The sequence below is a fragment of the Onthophagus taurus genome, chromosome 7, assembly GCF_036711975.1.
Source record: "Onthophagus taurus isolate NC chromosome 7, IU_Otau_3.0, whole genome shotgun sequence".
In the NCBI taxonomy this organism is placed as follows: domain Eukaryota; kingdom Metazoa; phylum Arthropoda; class Insecta; order Coleoptera; family Scarabaeidae; genus Onthophagus; species Onthophagus taurus.
This window is the reverse complement of record NC_091972.1, coordinates 10501779-10524696: the sequence shown is the minus strand read 5'-3', so window position 1 is coordinate 10524696 and position 22918 is coordinate 10501779. Positions and strand designations below refer to the sequence as shown.

General features: G+C 33.3%; 4 protein-coding genes across 7 annotated transcripts; 2 read left to right on the top strand and 2 right to left on the bottom strand.

The window, feature by feature from the left end:
• Positions 1 to 2419: 2419 nt before the first annotated feature.
• On the top strand, positions 2420 to 3582 carry LOC111423811 (SNAP associated protein). Its single transcript, XM_023057181.2, is given in 2 exon segments — positions 2420 to 2589; positions 2637 to 3582. Coding segments are annotated over 2 exon segments (1065 nt in total). The 5' UTR covers positions 2420 to 2434; the 3' UTR covers positions 3547 to 3582.
• Positions 3503 to 15435, bottom strand: LOC111423806 (cGMP-dependent 3',5'-cyclic phosphodiesterase-like). The gene is made up of 7 exons (XM_023057172.2): positions 15120 to 15435; positions 14793 to 15066; positions 13751 to 14735; positions 13517 to 13694; positions 4288 to 4422; positions 4140 to 4229; positions 3503 to 4080 (listed from the first exon to the last, which is right to left on the bottom strand). Exons 1-7 carry the CDS (start codon positions 15330 to 15332, stop codon positions 3556 to 3558), a joined length of 2400 nt encoding a protein of 799 aa, XP_022912940.2. The 5' UTR covers positions 15333 to 15435; the 3' UTR covers positions 3503 to 3555.
• LOC111423809 (Cyclin-dependent kinase 1) lies at positions 7812 to 9277 on the top strand. The gene is made up of 2 exons (XM_023057179.2): positions 7812 to 8207; positions 8276 to 9277. The coding sequence occupies exons 1-2, from the start codon at positions 8101 to 8103 to the stop codon at positions 9069 to 9071; spliced, it is 903 nt and encodes a 300-aa protein (XP_022912947.1). The 5' UTR covers positions 7812 to 8100; the 3' UTR covers positions 9072 to 9277.
• An 89-nt stretch (positions 15436 to 15524) lies between the features above and the next one.
• LOC111423808 (uncharacterized) lies at positions 15525 to 21232 on the bottom strand. Of its 4 annotated transcripts, none has more exons than XM_023057178.2 (5): positions 20610 to 20675; positions 19764 to 20516; positions 19332 to 19696; positions 19018 to 19275; positions 15525 to 17444 (listed from the first exon to the last, which is right to left on the bottom strand). In XM_023057178.2, the coding sequence occupies exons 3-5, from the start codon at positions 19515 to 19517 to the stop codon at positions 17043 to 17045; spliced, it is 846 nt and encodes a 281-aa protein (XP_022912946.2). In that variant the 5' UTR covers positions 19518 to 19696; positions 19764 to 20516; positions 20610 to 20675; the 3' UTR covers positions 15525 to 17042. The 4 variants fall into 4 exon arrangements, with proteins under 4 accessions (XP_022912946.2, XP_022912945.2, XP_022912944.2 ...); XM_023057177.2 differs by having other exon boundaries at positions 19332 to 19521; XM_023057176.2 differs by lacking the exons at positions 19332 to 19696; positions 19764 to 20516 and having other exon boundaries at positions 15525 to 16963; positions 17020 to 17444; positions 20610 to 21232.
• Positions 21233 to 22918: the final 1686 nt, after the last annotated feature.

Here is a 22918-nt window from a genome sequence, read left to right as displayed (position 1 = left end):
TCATTTTGAAATTGACCTAACATTCCTGCACGCTATAATTGGGGTTTCAAAACAAAACTACCTGTCTTAACATTCCTTCACGCTTTAACTGGGATTTCTTCACGGTATAATTGGAGTACAAGAGAATACCGACATTCCTTCACGCTGTAATTGAGGTTCAAAAGAAAACTGACCTATCCGAACATTACGCAGTAATTTTTATCTATCAAATATTTATTATTTGTAAACAAAACTAAATGTATTTAGGCATAACTGCCTGTTTTTCTTCACTTTTTGCCCCTTAATCGTTTGAAAAGTTGTCGCTCCATCTTTTTGTAAGTCTTCCAATGTTGCTTCGTTCTGATGATAATTTTCACAATTCGTTCTTCTGTCATTCGTTCGATGTGCTCATTCCATTTCTTCTTTCTGTCCAATAGCCAATCGTTGATATTATCTATTATACAAGCCTGTTTGTTGTTCTCACTTCTTTCTCTGTCCATCAATGTTTTCCCAACTATTCTACTCACTATTTTCATTTCTGTAGATTCTAGCATTCTTTTTGTTTTGGATGTTTCTGGTCGATTCTCTGCTGCATATATTAATATAGGTCTAATTACGGTCTTTTATATCCGGGCTTTGGCTTCAATTGAGTTTTTGAAGTGCCCTTTCTATATCTTTCTCTTCTATAACGGCCTCATCATTGGTTACTATCTGAGATGTATTCCATTCTGTTTCGGTCTCTTCGTTCCTGTAAAGTTTCTCTAAATATTACACCCAGTTATCTTTTTCTATGTACTTGATGTATACTATGATGATTCTTTTAGAAAAGGTTTCCCAGTGTTCGTTCTTAGCTCGTCTGAGTAGTGTTTTAGTCTCATTATGAATTCTCTTATATTCTTCGTATGCAAAATTTTGCACAAAATATTTGCTGTTGTTTTGAATGTAAAGAAACAATTGCGAACAACTGAGATTTATTCTAATTTTAAGGTTTCATTCATAAATTGTTAATTCACAAATAAAAAAGGTAAAACTTCTCTTTGAAACTAGAACCACTTCAATTCCTAGCTACCTAACTATCTGGGTCTCCATTTATCTAAATTTGCCCTGACAAGAGAAGCGCGTAAAGGTGCTGCAAGAACAAAATGAATGCAGGTAGCACCTGGAATATTCCAGGGATGATATTAAACACTGTTAAAGAAGATATTAAAAATACCTGTATGAAATAAAGAACCTACATATTGCATTCATAAAAATCAATTTTAAAAAGGCATGTAACGTCTTGTCCGACTGTAATCACGCTCTGAATTTGAATATGCATGCGAATAGATCGAGTTTGATGTGCGAATCTAATCTACATTTTTCAATTCGATACCAAGATATTTTTCCGATAATTCTTTCGTGCCTTCGTTCTTTGCTATACTGAATTTTTACGGAAACAGAGTTTATTTAATATTCATAAGAAGGGGAACATCGAAAGCAGGAAAAGAAAATTAACCCCCTATTTTTTTATGTATCTTTCAGCTTTTTACTTTTTTTTACTGAAAGATTCATGGTTTTTCCCCTGTTCGATCAAAACTTGTTTCTATTCATATTTACCTTTGATAATTAAAAGTTTTATGGCAATTAAGTAATCATAATAAATTTACATATCATTACAACCCATCATAAATTCGCTTTCCCCACTAATAATGCCTAAACTGGATATTTATTGATATCGATTTTATACTTGATTATACTCACCTAGTAATTTACAAGATGTTATTCTTTTTTCACCGCCTGGAAAACTGTTGTTGGGTCAACAGGAAGTCGATTTAAAACCAAGTGGAAAACCTAGATGACGGATTTTTTCTCGATTTCAGTGTGATTTTTCATCAAAAAGTTAATGCGTGCAAATATTGACGCGTGGGGACCTCGACGAAAAGATTTTCTGTTACTTTTCCTTCGCGTGAAAGGAAATGACAACGCGTGCCGTCAACAGAACACTAGCCCAGAGCAAACTGAAATGTAAAGCTGCCGCGGAAAAGCTTTTCAGGATATAACAGGCTGTAATAGGCTGGTTTGCTGATCATGCGCCGAATTTAACCCCCTAAACTTGAACCTAAAATACAAATAATTAATTAAATTAATAACTTTTAAAAATAATTTTATCCAGTAAAAATTTATAATAATTTCAATCATATTTTTATAAATTTAATAAAAAAACATAACCTAATTTTTTATTAAATGACATTTAATTAAAGGTTGTACAAAAGAGTAATTAGTAGTTCATAATTAATTATTTTTTGAAATATTATTTAACACCAATCACTTTTAAATCAACAAATTACTTAATTATTATTAAAACTTCTCATAAATAAAAATAATTTCAATTTTAATTAATAACAAAAAATTTTATTACATTTGTACACCCCTCGGAAAATATCAAATGTCAAAGTTAATGCGAGTTAATGTCAAAATGGACGTTGACAGTGAAAGTACAGCAACGTCAATAGACGATGAAAACACAGAAAATTTCTGCGATAATCCAACGCGAGATACGTTAGCTGAAGGGTTAATGGGCCTTATAAAACCGACAGTTGATCAATTGGATGAACGCGTTAAAGCGACCAGGTTAGTTTGAACATAACCTAAAAATTTTTTCTAATTTTCAATTTTAGATTATCCCAAATAGAGTTGAAACAGTGTATAGATTCACTTGGTGATCAATTGAAGAATATTTCTGATTCGCAACAATCAACAATCGATTTGGACGTTTATGTGAAGAAACTTCAAAACGCCAAAAATCGCGTCACTATTTTAACTAACATCCTTCAACACGCTCAGGATAGATTAAATAAAGTGCACCAATCGATTGAACGCGAAACAATTAAACGTAAAGTTATGGTTGATACGTTAGTTTCAGAACAGAGTACTTCTAATACTGTGATATAAAGATTTCGATAAATTAAGATGTCATTACCAACACCGTCATATGATTTAAGTGAATTTAAGAATGTTTATGAACCTAGGGAAGATACTTTCTTGTTATTAGATGCATTAGAAAAAGATTTAGAAAATATTAAAAAAAATAATCCAATGTTTATCGCCGAAATTGGTTCTGGGAGTGGAATTATAATAACAGCTTTATCATGTTTATTAAAGACTGTCTGTTTTGCTACAGATTTAAATCCTGAAGCTTGTTACGCTACATTAAATACTTCAAAACTAAATAAATGTGAAATTGAAGTTTGTAATATGAACTTTTTAAGTGGTTTTAAACATAATTTATTTGATTTAATCATTTTTAATCCACCCTATGTTGTTACTGCTTCTGAAGAGATATCTGGTTCAAGTTTATCTCGTTCTTGGGCTGGGGGATTAAATGGAAGAGAGATTATTGATAAATTATTAATGTCATTACCAAATTATTTAAGCAATGAGGGTATTTGTTATTTATTAGTGTTAAAAGAAAATAATCCAGAAGAAATTATTGAGATTGTAAAAAAGGTGGGCTTTAAAGCTACAATTTTGCTAGAACGAAAAATTCCTTCTGAACATTTATTTGTATTAAAATTAAACAAATTGTAAAACATATTTTTAATAAACATCTGTTGGTAAAACTGACTCTGTTGATACTTTATCTAGCGCGGCAATCAATTGTTTGTCTTCATCTTCGCTTGTATCAGTATCATAATCAATTGATAGTTCTTCATCTTCAAGTTCAACCTCGTAACTTAGAGAAATGTTTTCTTTATCAAATTCTGTTTGTTCGTGTGTGAAAACTGCGATTTCTAAAACTTTATCTGCGAAGGTATCCATGTTTAATACATCCAATTGGCACAAATCCTCTTCTTCACCCAATGTTTCAAGTATTTGACACGAATACCTCCAACATACGCTGATTTCATGTAATTTATCCAACAAGTGACTAAGATCAGGAATAAGGCTTGTAAGTCTTAAAAGGGAAGGTTTCACAAGGATTTTCAAAAAGTTTTGATTTAATTCACAAATTGTGTAGTATTCAATGTTTGGTAATCCAGTACCAGGAAGGTAGTAATAAGATTTAGTTTCTCTTATTTCTTGATGAAGCAATCTAAATGCATTCAATGATGATTTGAAATTCTTAAAATCAGAAAGAAAAGTAAACATTTTATTTCCATAAAAATTTTATTAATTCTCACTCTTAAATGATCGGAATGAGCAGCTAAATGTATTATTGATCCGATTAAAAGAAACTTAATCTTTTGAGGAACCATTTTTAAGGTGAAAATCTATAAAAAAAAGTGATAATAATATATAAAAGTTATTCTGGATATTAAATAATCGTACGCTGTTATATCCTGTTGTTGGTTCTGTTACTAAATTGTGATTCCTTACAATATCGGTATTAAGAATATATTTCTGAATCAATTCTAAAGTGTTTGTGTAGATAATCGCAGTAAAATCATTAAGAAAATTACATTCCTGTAAAAGAAAATTTAAATTTATCAATGTAACCAACCTAAATAATCAAATTTAGTTATGTTAAGGTTACCAAAGTCCCTATGAACGCTGTAGTTATGAACGTATCCACCGCAAAGGCCATATATATACTATCTTCTATATTGCTGACTAAGGCAGCAAAAGAGTGTAAACACTAGAGTGCAGATATATATATATATCTGTCTCTGTCGTGCCCCCGTCTACACAAGAGACATGCGTGAACACGTGGTGAGTACGCTTTTATCTTATTGGACGGTGAATTAAAAATTAATAGCAGCTGATGACCTTGATGTTTATAAAACACCAAATAAATGTTTGACATAAACATAACCTAAAATCTAATACAATAATGGCTTCTTGTTTTATTTATAACATTTGAAATCGACAAAATTGTCATGGTTACATAAAATTTGGTTTGATATTTGGGTTGCCTAAACAAAAGTAAAGAATATAATGTTTAATGAACAACCTACATAAAGTTGATATTTAAATCAATATTCAACGTCAATTTCACACAAAAGTACATATTTTCTAATTTATTTGATGCATCTACGATAATTTATAATTAAAGTCAACTATCTACAATAATTGCATTTCAAAGCTGCATAAAATACGCGCGAAACACTTCAAACTCTTAAAAATTTACGATTCGCGCAAGCGCCTTCGCGATATGGGGGCACGACAAAGACAAAACATATATCATTCCGTCTGCTTTTGATGGAAACGCTCGCCACTCATTGCTTAGATAGGGAGTCAGCGATATAGGAGATAGTATATATATGGCAAAGGCCTTGCTATGACGTCATTGGAAGAATTTACATTTTCATGTTTTTATTTATACGGTGAATTTCACTTAAGATGCAATACACAAAAATATATTTCCATAAAAACCAGAGCCTACTTACTTTGTCCCACAGAAAATGCAACATGTCACTATGATTTGACATTACAGTAAACGCAGTGTCCGTTATAGCTCAATAAAAATATACATACAATCATTTAGCGCTGAATAACAAACAAAACTAGATTAACACTAACACTAAAGCTCACCCTAGAACTAGAAACATTCCATTTAGCCACACTTCTGTTAAGACGGCTGGTAGGTGGTAGATAGCGCTAGTTAGCATAAAATATCACTATGCTGTATATTTTTATTGAACTAATACTAGAACTAGAAAGTTTCGGGTTTAGTTCTGTTAGTTCTAGTCTTAATTCTTATGCAGCACTAGACCAAGAACTAGAATCATTCGGGTTTAGCCGTCTTTAGAGACGTGCGGCTAAACCCAAATGATTCTATGAACTAGAAAGTTTTCAGAAGAAACTTTTTTAAAATTATTGAAATACAAATGTTTAATTTTTGTTCTAAGAAAAGGTTAAAGAATTGTATAATGAAAGAAATAGGCTAGTGTAAAACAACGTTCTTTACTATAAAACTAAATAATAACAAAACACTTAATTATTTTTTAAAAAAGGCGGTTATTTTTACTTGCTTTCTTTTCTGGTTATTTATCTTTTGTTTAATATTTGATATGAAAGTACGAATTTTTAAAATGTCTATATCATCTTGCTGTCCCATAAAATTTAAGTTTAAGCATCTGCTAGTGCTTTCTTACAACTGACTTTGAATTGTAGTTCTAAGGTGTCATCTTCTACATCATCGTCGTTACATTCACGGTTAAGAGATTGGTTTGGTCACACTATTGACTAGATCATCGTCGGCCATGTGTTCACAGTCCAAAACATTCGAGTCAATATTTAGCCACTCCAGAATATTCTCGTCATCCAGTTCCTCACAGCTCTGAACATTTTTGTATCGACTGAAACACATAAAGGTTCATCACTATCAATTTCATGTTCTTCAGCTGATTCATTGCATAAAATATTGTTAAAACATTTTTCAATTGTTGTAGCTTACACATTTTCCCCGGCATAAGACATGTTTTATACAGCATCTCGAAGCGTGATTGAGTTCCAAAACTGTAAAGTTGTTATCTTCTTCATTTGTTGTAATTGCGCCCTGATCCATGGGTCGCATTTGGCAGACAACGCTTCAACTGGCGGATGAGATGGAGCATTATCAAGAAGCAATATTGCATTTTGAGGGAGACTTTTGCAGTCCACATATTTTATTTACGTGTGGAACAAATTTGTTTTTAAGCTACATTTCAAAAATGTCTCGTGTCATCCACGCAGAACGGTTGTTATAGTATCCGACTGGGAGTCTTTTTATGTCATTTAAAGCTCTAGGCGACTTTGACTTCTTTACTATAGCTAATTTCAGCTTATATTCTCCACTAGCATTTGAGCAACATAACACTGCAATCCCATTTTTACTAATTTTATAGCTAGGAGCAGTTTTTTCTTTAGCAGATGGTAATGTACGAGTGGGTATTGTACGCCTATAGAGGCCGGTCTCATCAGCATTGTATATTTAGGCAGATACTAAACCCCCCACTAAGTTGTTCTCTTTGAATTTGCAATTCTCTAATTCCATGCCTTTCTGTAAAACGTCGCAACCAACCTGTTGAAAGTGTAAGTCTATCAGTGATTTGTAACTTTCCTGCAAAGCATGGTGCTTTAGCTAACGCACGGACCGGACATCAGCTCTCCTAATGCTCTTTGCTGAAAAAAACACTTCATCATTACATTTTCCAGTTGCTCACTCTTCACGCCTTTCATTGTTTTCCTATGTGTAGGGCCAGCTGATGTTTCACACATAGAAACGAATGTTTCCAATTTCGGCTGCTATTTCATTAAATCACGTACGGTTTATTGTCCAACTCTATATTCGTCAGCCAGCAAACTGACACTTTCACCATGTTCATGTCTTTTAATAATTTCTAATTTTTTTCCACTGTTAAAACAACCCGTTTTCGCTTAGGAGCCATTAATACAGTACAAAAAATTAGGCGTGGCGGAGTACTTATAGAATTTGTTGTTAAAATTAAACAATACCTATATAAATCACAAGCACGTATTATTTCAGGGATAATCGGCACTTTACTGTACACCTGTATATTACGAGATATATGAAATTCTCGGTATACGTAAACAAACATAAACTCTTTATTTCTTGAGTTTAATAACACTTGTTCAGTGTTTAAATAATTATTAATTTATATTAAAACATTTTTCCTCCAATGACGTCACGTTTCCTACCTCACTCCGTCAACGTCAATTTATTCGAGTTGGATAACCTTAATTATTAAGACTAATTAAAACTGTTTTTTTAAATAAATTAAATCTAAATATTTTAATAAAAAATCTTAATTAAATAAATTTAAAATTAACAAAATTAATTTTTCCCCCCAAAAATTTAGTGATTTGAAAATTTTTAATATTGGCAGTTCCAGCTGTCATTTCAGCACCTGTCACCGGATTGGTTCGTTCGCGATATGTCGTAAACGTATCCCTGATTCGAAACTCGAGAAAAACGTTAAAAGTTCGTTATTATTAGAAAGGTAGTTTAGTGATATACACACAAAAGATTAATAAAGTTAAATAAATAAATCAATTAGATTAGTTAAAATAGTGAACGTTAGCCTTTCGGTTTGACTTCAAGTCGTATGTTGAGTGTTGAGAAATAACGTGTTTTAGTGAGGGTGAAGATTTTTTGACCACGTTAAACTCGATTATTTTATAAAAAAAACCACCGGTAAAATGGATGACTTTGTAAAAATTGAAAAAATCGGCGAGGGAACGTATGGTATTGTCTACAAAGGTAGAAATAAGAAGACTGGGAAGTTGGTGGCTATGAAAAAGATCCGGTAAGGTTTTAACTTACAACGCTTAAAGTTTAAGTACATTTAATTAAACGTTTTAAATCATTTCGTAGACTTGAAACTGAAGATGAAGGTGTACCGTCCACAGCAATAAGAGAAATCTCGTTATTAAAAGAACTTCGACATCCAAATATTGTTTTATTACAAGATGTTCTCTTAGAAGAATCAAGATTATACTTAATTTTTGAATATCTACCTATGGATTTAAAAAAATATATTGACCAACTTCCTAAAACTACCATGATGGATCCACGACTTGTAAAAAGCTATTTATATCAAATAAACAGTGCCATATTGTTTTGCCATCAAAGACGAGTATTGCATCGAGATTTAAAACCACAAAATTTGTTGATTTCAAAAGATGGTAGTATTAAAGTAGCGGATTTCGGTTTAGGAAGAGCGTTTGGTGTCCCTGTTCGTGTCTACACCCATGAAGTTGTTACTTTATGGTACCGAGCTCCAGAAGTATTACTGGGATCGCCTCGTTATTCTTGTCCAATCGATATGTGGTCCGTCGGATGTATTTTTGCTGAAATGACAACCAAAAAACCATTGTTTCAGGGTGATTCTGAAATAGATCAACTGTTTAGAATTTTTCGCGTCCTCCGTACGCCTACTGATGAAACATGGCCAGGCGTCAGCGCTTATCCCGATTACCATGCAACATTTCCTAAATGGAGCAACTATAATCTAGCTTCCCAAGTAAGCAATATGGAAAAAGAAGGATTGGAACTCCTCAAAGAAATGCTCATTTACGATCCAACGAAAAGAATTTCCGCTAAAGTCGCTGACACTCATCCTTACTTTCATAATTTGGATCGTAACGTTTTACCAGAGTTTTATGATTAGATTTTTTTTAAAATCATGTTGCCAAGAGGATTAAATTAAAACTTTTTTTTTTATTTTACGTTGTATAACTGTTCCATCGTTTCACTTTAGGAAATAATTTAATAAGAAATGCCATAAAATACTTTTGAAAGAAACAGTCTCTCTTTAATTTACGTTGTATTACTTATTTACTTTTGATATAAATGCATTGATACTTTCTTATAAAACGTTGTATTTTTAAATAAATACCTAATTAATAACCATAATTATATTTTAAAAAGCTGCTCCAACTTTATTCTTAAGAATTTCGAAATGGTTTATGTCTACAACAAACTTTAATCAAAACAAATTACAGTTTCCAAGTTGAGTTGTGCTAAAAAATGTATACCAAACTCACAAGAAATATTATTAGCTAAATCCAGAAACTTCTGGGTACTTAGTATGATTAAAAAAACTGTTCCAATAAAGCACAATAACTCTTTACTATCCTTAACACATAGACTTTGACTGTAGAAGTATTTGACACTAATCTTACACTCACTATTGTAAAGAGAGAAATGGCCTTATATTAATTGAAACCAGCGTAGAAATGATAGAGGTGGTATGATACCAAACGCCAATCAACTCGAACTTGAATGGAATAAGATATACTGGGAAACGATATCATTATAAAGCATTGTAATGCCAAATCGAACATGTGGACGAACAGGTTTACTTGAAAAGTAAAACGAAAAAATGAGTTGGAATGGAAACTTTAATATTGAAACCAAAGCAGGGTAACCTATACTGATAAAATGAGAATGTAGGGATAATCAAAAGGCAGTAAAGCAATACAAACAGATTAATTAGAGTAAACGCAAGAATAAATGGAGAAGAAGAAAAAGGAAATACTATTAGGCTGTATCAAGAAGCAAGAAAAATTAATTAAAACTAAAAAGCCTATTAGAGAGCCATGGTTATGAGACTATAGACCACTATAGACTGCCTAAGTCTGACGTCACAGAGATGGGCGATGCTTATACTGACTCCAAACAATTTCGTTGCTAACGATAAATCGCCAAAAAATGTCATTTGAAATGTCATCACTTAGTTTATTTTATTTTAACACTAATGAAAAATTGCGCATGGTGATTTACTGTTAGCAACGAAAATGTTTGGAGTCGGTATAAGCTCCACCCATCTCTATGACATCAAGGCTTAGGTTGTCTATTGTGAAGATCGTTGTTCCTGTTGATTCCCTTTGGAAAGGGGAAGACGTTTCGCCAAGATCTGGCATCTTTAGTGCGTTGTCGTATTCTCCTGTCGGCAGTCTGCCGACAACGACATGAAGATGCCAGGTCAGATCTTGGCAAAACGTCAGCCTCTTTCCAAAGCGGCACAGGGGCAACCCAACAGGAAGAACGGATGAAATCTCGGATCGACCACAACAACACATACTTCTCCAGCCGTGACGCGCTACGCATTGCCATTATATGGATAGATTTAGATATATGGGAAAAAACGAAATGTTTGTTGTTAAATGTAAAGAACGTGTTTGGATTCAAACTAGAAGATTTTCAGTATACCTCTTGAACAATGTTAGAAAAAAATTGCTACAACAGCAACAAAAAGTTTGTTAGTATGTCAGGTATCAGGATGTAGAGGAACTAAAACAAACTATACTATTGTCGTCAAATTGTTGCATTATCTGCAAAACGAAAGTAATGTGTGTAGTTATTGCCCTGGAAAATCATTCAATACATGTATTATGGGCTTGCATTTTTTTTTCAACTATGACAACACTGAAAGCTTTTCATCAGAATCGAAAGTCTCTAAATTCGAATTTGATTGAAAATTCTCCTCATATGTAGAAGTACTTTATTCTTGGTAGTTTATTTCTTCTTCTACACTGATACACATTTTTAACATATTAATAACAGTAAATGTTATAAAAATCACATGCACCACAAGTGTAATATAAAGAGATAGTAGCCGGCATCACTTCCTGCTAAGGCACTACAATTTACTCCATTAAGGAAATAATACCTGTTCTTGTTGTTTTCCTTCTAGGTTAGTTTTAATCTACTTTACCTATAAGCTATCTTGCCAGATGGAGTCGAAAACCTGTTCTACATCTTATAGCACCGTATTAATTTCTTCTAGGGAAATTTCAACGTGCTTTCTCTTCAAGTTTTTCTTGCAGTCATCATTGTCTAGCAATTATGTGTCCAATTTCGGGGATGCGATGAATTTTTTTCCGTTTTTCCACGAGTTTGTGAAATAGATCCTTATTTAAGCAGATTTAAACAGATCATTATTTCTATTAAGCCATCTACAAATATATTTTCCGGCCAAAGTTGTTATCAACGAAAAGAGCAACCTTCTACTAGGTGTTAGGTTTCCTTTTTCATAATGTCCAAACGAGAGAAAGATGTATGGAAGAATGTATGGAGCCTAGAAAAGTGACAGAAATGCATCAATAAACATAATCACGGACAATCGGGCCGCCCAAAAGGCAATTCAGATTTACACGTGTGTAATCAGAGAGTGTACCAGCAACCTAAGAGAACCCGCTAGGGACAATGATGTGGAATGACGGGTTGAGTTCCAGGTAACAAAGACATTGAGGGCAATGAAAAAGCCCTTTATTGGACCCCAACCCGGCTGTACAGGGTGTCCAAATTTCGATGGGTTTGCAGGGTATCTCAGTTATTATGCAAGGTAGAAAGTTGCGGCTTTCGCGAACCTGAGCTACTTTTTTGTGAAACTTACAATGACGCAAACCAAATTTTCATAGCCCTTTTCGTTTTTGATATACAGGGAGTGTTTCAAAATTTACGATTTTCAGACACCCCTGTATGTCGGCTATCCGGAAACGTAAAAATGGGTTCTAATAGATTTTTTCACGTAGAATCCAATGGTGTACGTAGAATTTTTCTAATCATCAAGGTTTTTGAGTTATAAAGAGTTAAGTATTTTAGAAGTTGAGTATTCAGTATTTGAGTTGTGTTTATAACTCAAAAACCGTGATGACTAGAAAAATTCTACGTGCACCATTGGATTCCACGTGAAAAAATCTATTAGAACCCGTTTTTACTTTTTTACTAAGTTTCCGGGTAGCCGAGATACAGGAGGTGTCTGAAAATCGAAAATTTCAAACACTCCCTGTATATCAAAAACGAGGAGGACTATGAAAATTTGGTTTGCGCCATTGTAAGTTTCACAAAAAAGTAGCTCAGGTTCGCGAAAGCCGCAACTTTCTATCTTTCATAATAACTGAGATACCCTGCAAACCCATCGAAATTTGGACACCCTGTACACTACAAAAAAGCCACTTAAAACAGGCAATCAATTACGTTACGATACTTACGCTAAAAAGAACTTCCAGGTTACAGACAGGTGAAGAGTATGATAACCCCATCGCAAAACAAAAGCAGAGAGGTTTTATACTTTAGCAAAGGAGATCTAAGGTCGCTCTCAGGCATCCTGACCGGTCATGCGCCCCTAAAATACCACGTCTTTCATATTAGACAAGCTGAGCAAGACCTTGGAGCAATACTAAAGTTCATCAAGAACCTACATTTGCCCTAAATCTTTGGAGGGCTTAACCCTTTCGTTACGGAGTATTTTCAAGATCATATAGCAAGCCCACATATACAAAAACGTATGCGTACGCTCTTAGTAACGAAAGGGTTAAACTACAATAGAGATCCAAAGGAGCAACCCGAACGGAAGACTAAGCGAAGAGGATGTGTGGTCCCGAAATGAAACAAGATTAAAGAAGTTATTTCTGATTTGTCTACGATATGGAAGCAGTGTTATTTCTAGCTGATGGATGATGTAATAATCAACTGGTGGAAAGAAATAACAAAACATGACCTCATAAGATTTCATATACTGAGAGGCAGTGAAGAGATAAGCGAGCTTCGATAGTCCCATTCACAGATTCGGTAATTAATAGAGTTGTGTTGGACTGATTTATGGATACGCGTTATGATCATCTTGTATAATAATTACAAAATAAGGAAGCATGCCAACATTAAATTGTGTGATCATCACATTCAATGGGTACAAGAAACAAATTAAGAATCGTGACACCAACATTTAGTAAAATTGTTACTAATGCTAAATTAAATTATTAGCCAAACAAATTTGCTGAAATATTAAATTATACAGGGTTTCCCAAAACTCCCGGGACGGAGCTATAAGGTTTGAACGAGTGAAGAAAAAAATTTGAAAATTTGGAGTCATAAAACTACATTCTTAGATAGTTTAGAACTTTCATGCAATGTGGAGTTCTTTTAGGGGATGACCACCCCTACATTTTTAAATAGCAACCCATGTCGAGTTTTACCTTATTTTAAAGGTAATTAAAAAGGAAATACCAAAACCCAATTATGTACACTGAAATAAGATTTTAGTAGTGCTTAAAATTATTATTAATAGAAAAGTTGAAAAATAAAATAATCAATTTTAAATTTACGTACATTTAATCCCAGTATATTAATAAGTTGACAAAAATTATGAATTGCCACAATATTTCCTGTACTGGTATACAAATTTTCCAAACCAGCTCCAAGTTGTAATTTAAAAGCATTAACTGGTCCGCGATAATCCAAATTATTAGTTAAACAAATAAGAAACATAATAAAAACATCAAATTCACTAAAATACATGACATTAAGTAAAAAATAAATAAATCAAAACATTCATTTTTTTACCTAAGAATTTTTTCTTCAATTAAATTCATTGACGAAACAACCACGAAAGCAAAATGTAAAGAACAAAACGCTAACTCCCAATTATGAAACGACAAATCATGAAACGCAAATTTGACGTGTAAAATAAATTTGGCAAATTTCTTGCGATCGATTTTAAAACGACCAAGTAAATTAAAATTTTCAAAAATCTTCATAACAAACCCACACATATCACATAACATCACCTCCCTTGGGTCGAATTCAAAGAAATCCATATCCATATAATTATTGTGAGTGCAACTTAATATTTGCTCAACAGACGCATCATCAAATTTAAAATAATGTGTTAGCATTCTATAACCAAATTGACATTGCTCTTCTAAATGTTTTGCGTTATAATATAGAATACATTTTGATATGAGTGCCCCACAAGTATCTTCCAACATATTCAAAACAAGAAAATCTTGATACGTGTAATCACCACTCCGTTTATTGTATAAAAGAATAACAGCAACTAATTGATCTTTATAAAAAATCGGGCATGAAAACATACATTTTACTTTTATATGACGATCGTGTTCTAGTAAGTCTTCTTGATTTCTTTTAATTATAATCGATAACCCTGTTCTGGCCGAACGACCAACAATTCCATCATAATCTCTTAAATACACAATATGAATGTCATCGTTAATCGTACTAAACATTCGAGCTTTTAAATCATCATCGGGATCGATTAAATAAAAACAACCATCCATCGAATGCGTTAATTCAATAGTGTGCTTTAAAACAATTTTAACAACTTCATTAAGATCAGTGAAAATTGAATAAAGTGTTCCAATCAAGTTTAAAGTCGCTTCAGTGACTATTCGATTAAATAATTCCAAATCATATATGATCGTTTGTGTTAATGTTGGTAAAAAATAACGGAATGATTCGCTAACGAATTGCATTACAAACATTATATCATCACACGGATCTATTATGGAGAATAAAAAGAATTTTATTGCTAAAAATTATTTCATTATTTTTTTAAAAATTATTTAATAATCAAAGTAGAAAAAACCTGAATCTTCTGGTGGAAAAATAGGTATAGATGTAATTACACCTTCAGTGTGAATAAGCAACTCTTCAAAACATCTATGAAGTTCCGGATGTAAAGGTCCTAAAGGACCATTTGTATTCGACAAAGATTTTATATACAATTCCTCAACTACATTACTACCTAAAAAAACTCTATAAGGATATTTTAATTTTCTCGTTCCTATTGCTCTAATTTGAGCTTCATCATCAATAAATGTTGTTAAAAAAGCACATTTTGTTGGTAGTTCTTTCATAAACTATAAAAGAATGAAATACATATTTGTATATTGATATTTAAAACGATTAATACGTATTTATTTAATTGCTTCTCAATACCAGCTGCTGTACGATGAGAAAACGTTGAAAGTAAATAAATAATCTTTGAAGGATCAGTTTTTTCTAATCGGAGCACTGGCTTATTTTCATTTCGAATTTTCTCTAGGATTTCTTTACATCTTTCTGGTACAGCGTATGGTTCTTTAAAAGATTGTCTTACTGGTTTTATTCTTGGTAAAAATTGCATTTTAAATAATTCACTAAAATTTTGTATAAAAAATAAGTGTTGTCAAATTGACTTTGATTTATTTATGTATTTATAAAAAGAATGTTTCTTTCCGTCTAAATAACCATTGTAAGTAACATAAGTAAAATGTAATTCTTTGTAAGTCCTCATTTCGATTGTGTGGGTATAAAAACATATTTAAAAAAATCCCAATACGTTCATTAGGATTTATTTTTCAAATCTAATCAATTTTATAGAAAAGAATGCTTTTTTTTTGTATTTAACCCAGTTGTGTAAATATGAAAGCAAAATTAGTCCATAGATGGCCTTAGCTAGCAATATTTTAGTTTAAGTGTTTCGTAATTCTGAACAGTTCTGAACCTTTCTGATCATACATGTGGTCTGTACTTTCGATTAATTTTGAATTTTTACGCAAATACGTCTAATATGCAATATATATAGTTCAGAACTATTCAGAGCTCTTAAACGAAAATAGGCTTATTGGCGTCAAAAAACATAAGGAATGTTACGTAAGGTTAGTTCTGTTTACAAACATTAATTATAGCGTGAAGTTTTCTTTAGTAATTAGTAATGCCAATCATAGCGTGAAGTTTTCTTTTGAAATGCCAATTACACCGTGAAGGAATGTTAAGTAAGGTTAGTTCTGTTTACAAACATTAATTATAGCGTGAAGTTTTCTTTTGAAATGCCAATTAAACCGTGAAGGAATGTTAGGTAAGGTTAGTTCTGTTTACAAACATTAATTATAGCGTGAAGTTTTCTTTAGTAATTAGTAATGCCAATCATAGCGTGAAGTTTTCTTTTGAAATGCCAATTAAACCGTGAAGGAATGTTACGTAAGGTTAGTTTTGTTTACAAACATTAATTATAGCGTGAAGTTTTCTTTAGTAATTAGTAATGCCAATCATAGCGTGAAGTTTTCTTTTGAAATGCCAATTAAACCGTGAAGGAATGTTACTTAAGGTTAGTTCTGTTTAGAAACATTAATTATAGCGTGAAGTTTTCTTTAGTAATTAGTAATGCCAATTATAGCGTGAAGTTTTCTTTTGAAATGCCAATTACACCGTGAAGGAATGTTAAGTAAGGTTAGTTTTGTTTACAAACATTAATTATAGCGTGAAGTTTTCTTTTGAAATGCCAATTAAACCGTGAATGAATGTTAGGTAAGGTTAGTTCTGTTTACAAACATTAATTATAGCGTGAAGTTTTCTTTAGTAATTAGTAATGCCAATCATAGCGTGAAGTTTTCTTTTGAACTGTCAATTAAACCGTGAAGGAATGTTACCTTAGGTTAGTTCTGTTTACAAACATTAATTAATGTTTGTACATACGTTCACAGGCGGTGCTGAAGATATTCCAGACATGTTTCAGACACATTTGTAGCGAAATGTTTAAAATGAAATGTTTCTGCTACATATTTTAATGATATTTCATAAATATTTCTACTGAAATGTATTTGATACGTTTCGTAAAAATCGTATCTGTCACGTATATGAAACGTAGTTCTAAGATGTTTCATTTAATTCACTGTACGTTAAAATTGAAATGTTTCACAGAGGTTTCTTGTTTACTGGGATTATTGCTGCCGCTTCCATTTGTTGACAGAAGTATGTAATGCAATTGTAACTATTCTAAGGGATAAATAATAAAAGGTCAAAAATTTTTTTTCAAAATTAAAACTATATACCAAAAATTATCAAATAATCAATATTATGAATCCGTGTATATTATTGGTTTTGTATCAATTTCCTCAGGATCATTGTATATAGGCGATAACACTGTTGATTGAGATGGCTGTTCCAATGCTGCCATAGATTTGTCCCGATTATAAATCGACATTAGCCTTTGATTAACCATCGCTGATATGTCAGATTGTAACTGCAAGGCATCTCCCATGCGAATTCCTCTTAGCTGCGAGGCTATTAACTTCCCGAAATGATCAAAAACGTCTTCATGGGAGATGTTGCACAATGAAGTTCTTGTCGAATCGATGTCCTTTTCGGTATTCGAGGTGTAAACTCGCTTTCTTTTTTTCTCAACTGGTATCGATATACTTGGAGATGTCAGCGTAATATCGTCTTTTGAATCTTCAATTTCTTCAAACAAAATTTGCTACAACAAATATTAATATAATTTACAAATTGTAAAACATAGAGATGTATTGCTGTATATTATATAACTTTATGTAAAGTAGTAATAAATCGTAATATAGGAAGAACCTGAATACTTGTCGTTTTTACGATTGCTTACTGGTATGGGTACATTCCAGTGCCAGTTCACATTATGCCCAGTTCACATTATTCCAGTCCAGTACTCCAGCAAGTCAATCAAGTCCAGTGCTGAACTGGATCATATCGTTCACATTATTCCAGTCTAGTAATCCAGCTAGTCACTCCAGTCCAATGGATTCTTAATCGATTCGTTAAGAATTTGCAATCAAGCACTGGATTGGTGGTCTACACTATCCAATGGCGCTGGAATGAAAAAGTAGACCGTCGATCCAGTCACTGGAGTGAATTGTTTACTGGAATGGATACATTCCAGTGCTGGTTCACATTACTCCAGTAGCATTCCAACGTAGGTTTCCAGCGCTGGACTGGAATAATGTAAACCGAGCAAAATTGAAGACTTCTATAATTTTTTATCTTTTAAACTGGGTTTTAGTTTTTCCAAAAGAAAATAATGAAAATTTGAAAAACTTTGGAGACGTCACTGTCGTTTCGCACGCGGTTGGTTGAGATAAAAATCAATAAAAGGTGCATGAGCGAGATGCCACGAGAATCTGGCACAAGAAGGCAGTATTTAACTTACTGCGTTCTTGTCGGTATTGATTTTTTAAGGTCAAAACGTTCTCCGCTAGATGAAGGTGTTGGTATACACACACTTAACCTTCAAAATTAAATACTTGCGGGGTTTTTGTTGTCACAGAATCGACTTGAATTTCGTTGAAGTTCTTATTATGGGTTTATTTTTCGAAAATACGGGTTACCTGCGAAACATCCGGCCGTACTATAATGGTTATATTTATATCCAGAAATATCCATTACCAAAGTGTCTTGTGTACCGCACATTGAAGATATTCTGCAGCGAGGACGCTTGGTTTCGTTTTGCGCACCTCGCGTACCTTTTCTGACATCGGTTCTGTAATTTGGTCGCCACAATATGTGTGTCATAGACTTATATTGGAAAGAATTCAGAGGATTTCTCAAAATTTGTCTCTACGCTTGAACGGATCATACCCGGATCGTGAAACTGATTACGCATCCCTGCTGCAATGCCACAACTTTTGTGCACTGGACGTGAGAAGAGATAACCAGTGTATCAAGTTTTTACAGAAGTTAGTGCAAGGTGAATTACGTAGCACCAATGAGTTTTATCTGAGGAATTGCAGATTCAATATTTTAGCCAACTCCCCGGTGCAGAGGATGTGTAAACTAACTAACAATAATAGTGTAGGAGTGTCTAGGTGAATTATATTTGTTTTATAGCATGTGTCAATAAAGTGAATTATTATTAATATGATGAAGTGTGTTAGTATCAAGAAATGCTAGAGAAAAAGCCACCAACATTGGTTAAGCAAAAACCAGATTTTTTAACAGAAATAATGAAAATAATATCTTATTATATTTATCTTATTTAGCATATAATAAAGAAAACGAAACGATAACATTGGACTGTTTCTTACATCTTCTGCAGAAGACATGCTTGATTCCATGCGCATCAGTTCATCAGATGGCGTTATTGGGTCTGAACTTTTCGTAGGTGAAGATACTTCTGATGTTTCTTCATCTTGTATGCACTGTACAAATTCCAGCATTGGTTTTTTTGTGCGTTGACTAACAACCTTCGTAAGCTTCTTATGTGGTACAACGTCTCGTTTTAATAGGAGATTAGTGCCTTTAAAATGCTTAAAATATCCAAAATTTTGGGAGTCGTTTTCAAGCTGAAATTTAATATTATGATTCAAAAATATATTAATCGATTATTATTGAAACATACATCAAAGTGTTCTTCACAGCACACAAGATTAGATTTAGTAGTTGGATTTCTATCTAAACCCACTGCATCAAACCACTTTTTTCGACGTTCTTCGTTTTGAGGAACACTTAGGAAATATAGCCGTGGATTATTTGTTTTAGTGTTGTCACAACTTGGCACAAAACACGTAGTTAACGGAGTAGTCATCGCACTTTGGAAATATTGAGCAATTTTTGTTATCTTACTCTTTTTAAACCTCTATTTTTAGGAAGAGTGGAAAATATCTGTTTTAGACAAAGACCTTTATGGCCTGAAAATTGGTTCAAATTCTTAGGTAGTTTTTTCCACTGTTCCCTTTAAATCTTTTACTTTTTATTTGATTTTTTCTAGATGTAAAAAAATAACTTGTTAAAAATTATTTCTTTCTAGATCATATTAATTTATTTAACTTACTCAATTCGGAATGCCCTCACTTCTTTAATTAATCTTAATATTAATACCGGTAATCTCCTTTCAATAATTCATAATGATATATTACAAATAAGTTACTTTTTACACACATTACAACACTGGAATAACAATATTTATATCAAATTGTTCTTTTTGGGGTTAGGTTATAACAGAAATGCATCACAACACGGAGGGCGCCACATTCTCTTCGACTAGGAACGATGCACGTGTGTGTCTTCTTGATCTTACGCGAAAACTTCGTAAACGTCACCAAAGCTTTTATAGAGGGGATTTTGAATTTTAATATTAATTATTGCATAAATTAAACAATTTTAGAATCTGAAAATGTTACCAATCCTTCTATTCGATTGCGGGTAACGGTCCCATTATCACCGTGTTTACATTTTGAATAAGAACTCATTCTGCGATAAAGTATCGTATTCACTCAAAGAAGTCAGTGTGGTCATTGTTTGGCCACAGAACAGTAGTAATAGCAAACGTTCATCGTTCCGATCTCTTCTTCTAGCGCATAAGATTCTCGTGGCATCTCGCTCAAGCACTTTTTATTGATTTTTATTTCAACCAACCGCGTGCGAAACAACGGTGACGTTTCCAAAGTTTTTTCTAATCTTTTATGTCCGAATTACGGACATAAAGATTATTCTGTTCTATATTAACATTCATTAAAACCTTGGGCTAGTTTTCTGACTCCTAAATGAACTGTAAATTGTGTGGATGTACATTGGGGCCTAAGTGCTGTGAAGGAATTCACCCCCACATCAAACTACATACATACCGAACGTTTATACTTTCAATAAATTATAGCAATAAATACTATAAAACAATTACCTGTGTTGTTTGTACTTCCAAATTTAATGTTGTTTTTCGTGGAATTATAACACCATCTAAAAAATTCATGTGCTCAAACCATATTACCGTTGGACGGTACATAGTATCAGCTCCATTTCCCGCGAGTAAACTATCCTTTATTTTCTTTTTCTCGAGCAAATACGTTGCTCGTATTGAGGTAATCTTTTTCTTAATGGTTTCCTCGTTGTAATTCAGCGATTTTGCTATAAATCTTAAAGCGTCTCTACGCTCTGCATGATTATTATAAAACGGCGACTTTGTATTCCACAAACATTCCTTTTTTCTATACAAATCAATTAAATTTAGAATTTGTTTTTCACTAAACGCAATCCGTTTCACAGTTTTCACCATTTTGTTACGCTACTGCTATACCAAAGGTAGAAAATTCTCTAATGTTAACAATCACTTTTATAACAGTCAACTGCAATGGCGTAAGTTTAACGCCAACTGTTAAATCACGCCCTCTTGTAAGTACTGCGACAGCAGTCGATTGCTACATATAGCGCCACACAGTGGTCAATTTCTCAAATTTAGGTGGACAAAATATAAAAATTTGTCATTTGCTGTATTTGTTAACACAATATAGTGTACACAACTAGTTTTAGTTGTTATTCAGCGTCATTGTCGATAATAAAATACTGATATTAAATTTTAAAAAATTTACTACTATTATTTATTATTATTATTGCTGCCAGGCTGAGGGAAGCACCGCGACCTATAAGATCTATTGTAGCTAACGCTCTGCAATAGTTTAGGGCAAATTTAGATCCTTTATGAACTTTAGTATTGCTCTAAGATCTTCTTCCTTTATGTTGGTAGGTGTCAGGCGAACATTATCGAAAATGTTGAGTCTTATTCGACGAGTTCTCTCAGGTTACTCTCTGATCAGTGCGGAGTCACATGTGTAGGCCTGAATTGCCTTTACGGCGGCCCGACTGTTTGCGAAAATGTTTATTGATGCACCTTTCTGTTGCTTTTGTAGGTTTAAAACCGATCTGAGGGGCAATTTAATGCGGCTATTTGGTCCACTAATTCTCATATCTACGCCGGATCCAACTGTCTTTGAAGCATCGGTGTAGCAGGCAAGGGCTCCTCTTTTAAGTTGAGGCTCACCCTTCGCCCAATCATCCCTGCTTCTAAATATGACGAAACGATACGGCTCGAAATTATATCCTGTCGGTATAAGGTTCGTTTTAATTTCAATCAAGTGGTTTAGACATGGGTCCTTGAGGATTTCGAGATGTCCTCTGAAGTTACCCAAGCATTAACTTGAGTGAAGAGCATGTTTTCAATGATAAGGCACTTAAAGCTGCCTCCTTTTCTATGTATAAATGAAGTGGTGTGAGATCAAGTAGGGCTTCAAGAGCAGCTGTTGGAAATCTCATTGGTATTGAGATCTTGTTATATTAAGACATGCTAACCGCTGGATTTGTGCCAGCTGTTATTGTGCTGTCTTGTGTTTTGTTTTTGGCCACAAAACCAGTGAGGCATAGGCGACCATGGGTTTGATTATTGGTATGTAGGCTATTCATAGTTTAAAACCCCAGTTCCTTCCAAGACGACTGTGTCAGATCTGCGTCTTGACTAAGTGGGAGTTCCAGTTTAATTAACTGTCTAGTATTACCCCTAGGTATTTGACATCAGTTTTGAGGTTCATAGTTTTATCTTCAATGGAGGGTGCTCTCAATTGTAGCTTCCTTCACCGAGTAACAGGGACTATTTCGACTTTGTTTGGATTAATACTGAGCCCATTGCTTCTGCACCAAGTGACAGCAACTAGTAGGGCTTTTTGCATTAGTTGGATTATGATTGTGTCATATTTACCTCGGATTGGGATCACCAAGACAACCTCTAAGTGCTTTAATAGTCAAAGACTCGCCTCCCAGACAGGCTGTGATCTGCCGGCTTTTCAGCATGGTTTCAGCATGGTCGTCGACGGATGTATGTCTTTTACGTTCAATCAAAAGCACCTTCTATGTCTGTGAAACCACATAGGGCTATCTCTTTGGTTGCAATTGTCTCCTCGAAACTGTTTATCAAAGCATGGAAAGCAGTAATTGTTGATTTTTCTTTCTGATAAGCATGACATTAACTAACGCCATCTTTTACCCAGAGATCGTTTCGATTGACAACTGGGGGCTCACAATTAATGTTAATAAATACAACGAATATAAATATTTAAATAATTTTTTAATAAATATAAATACTTAAAAGAAAACATTCAATTAAATTAGCTTCAAATAATAATAAATTTAAATGAATGACGTTTAGAAATATAAAATGCCGAT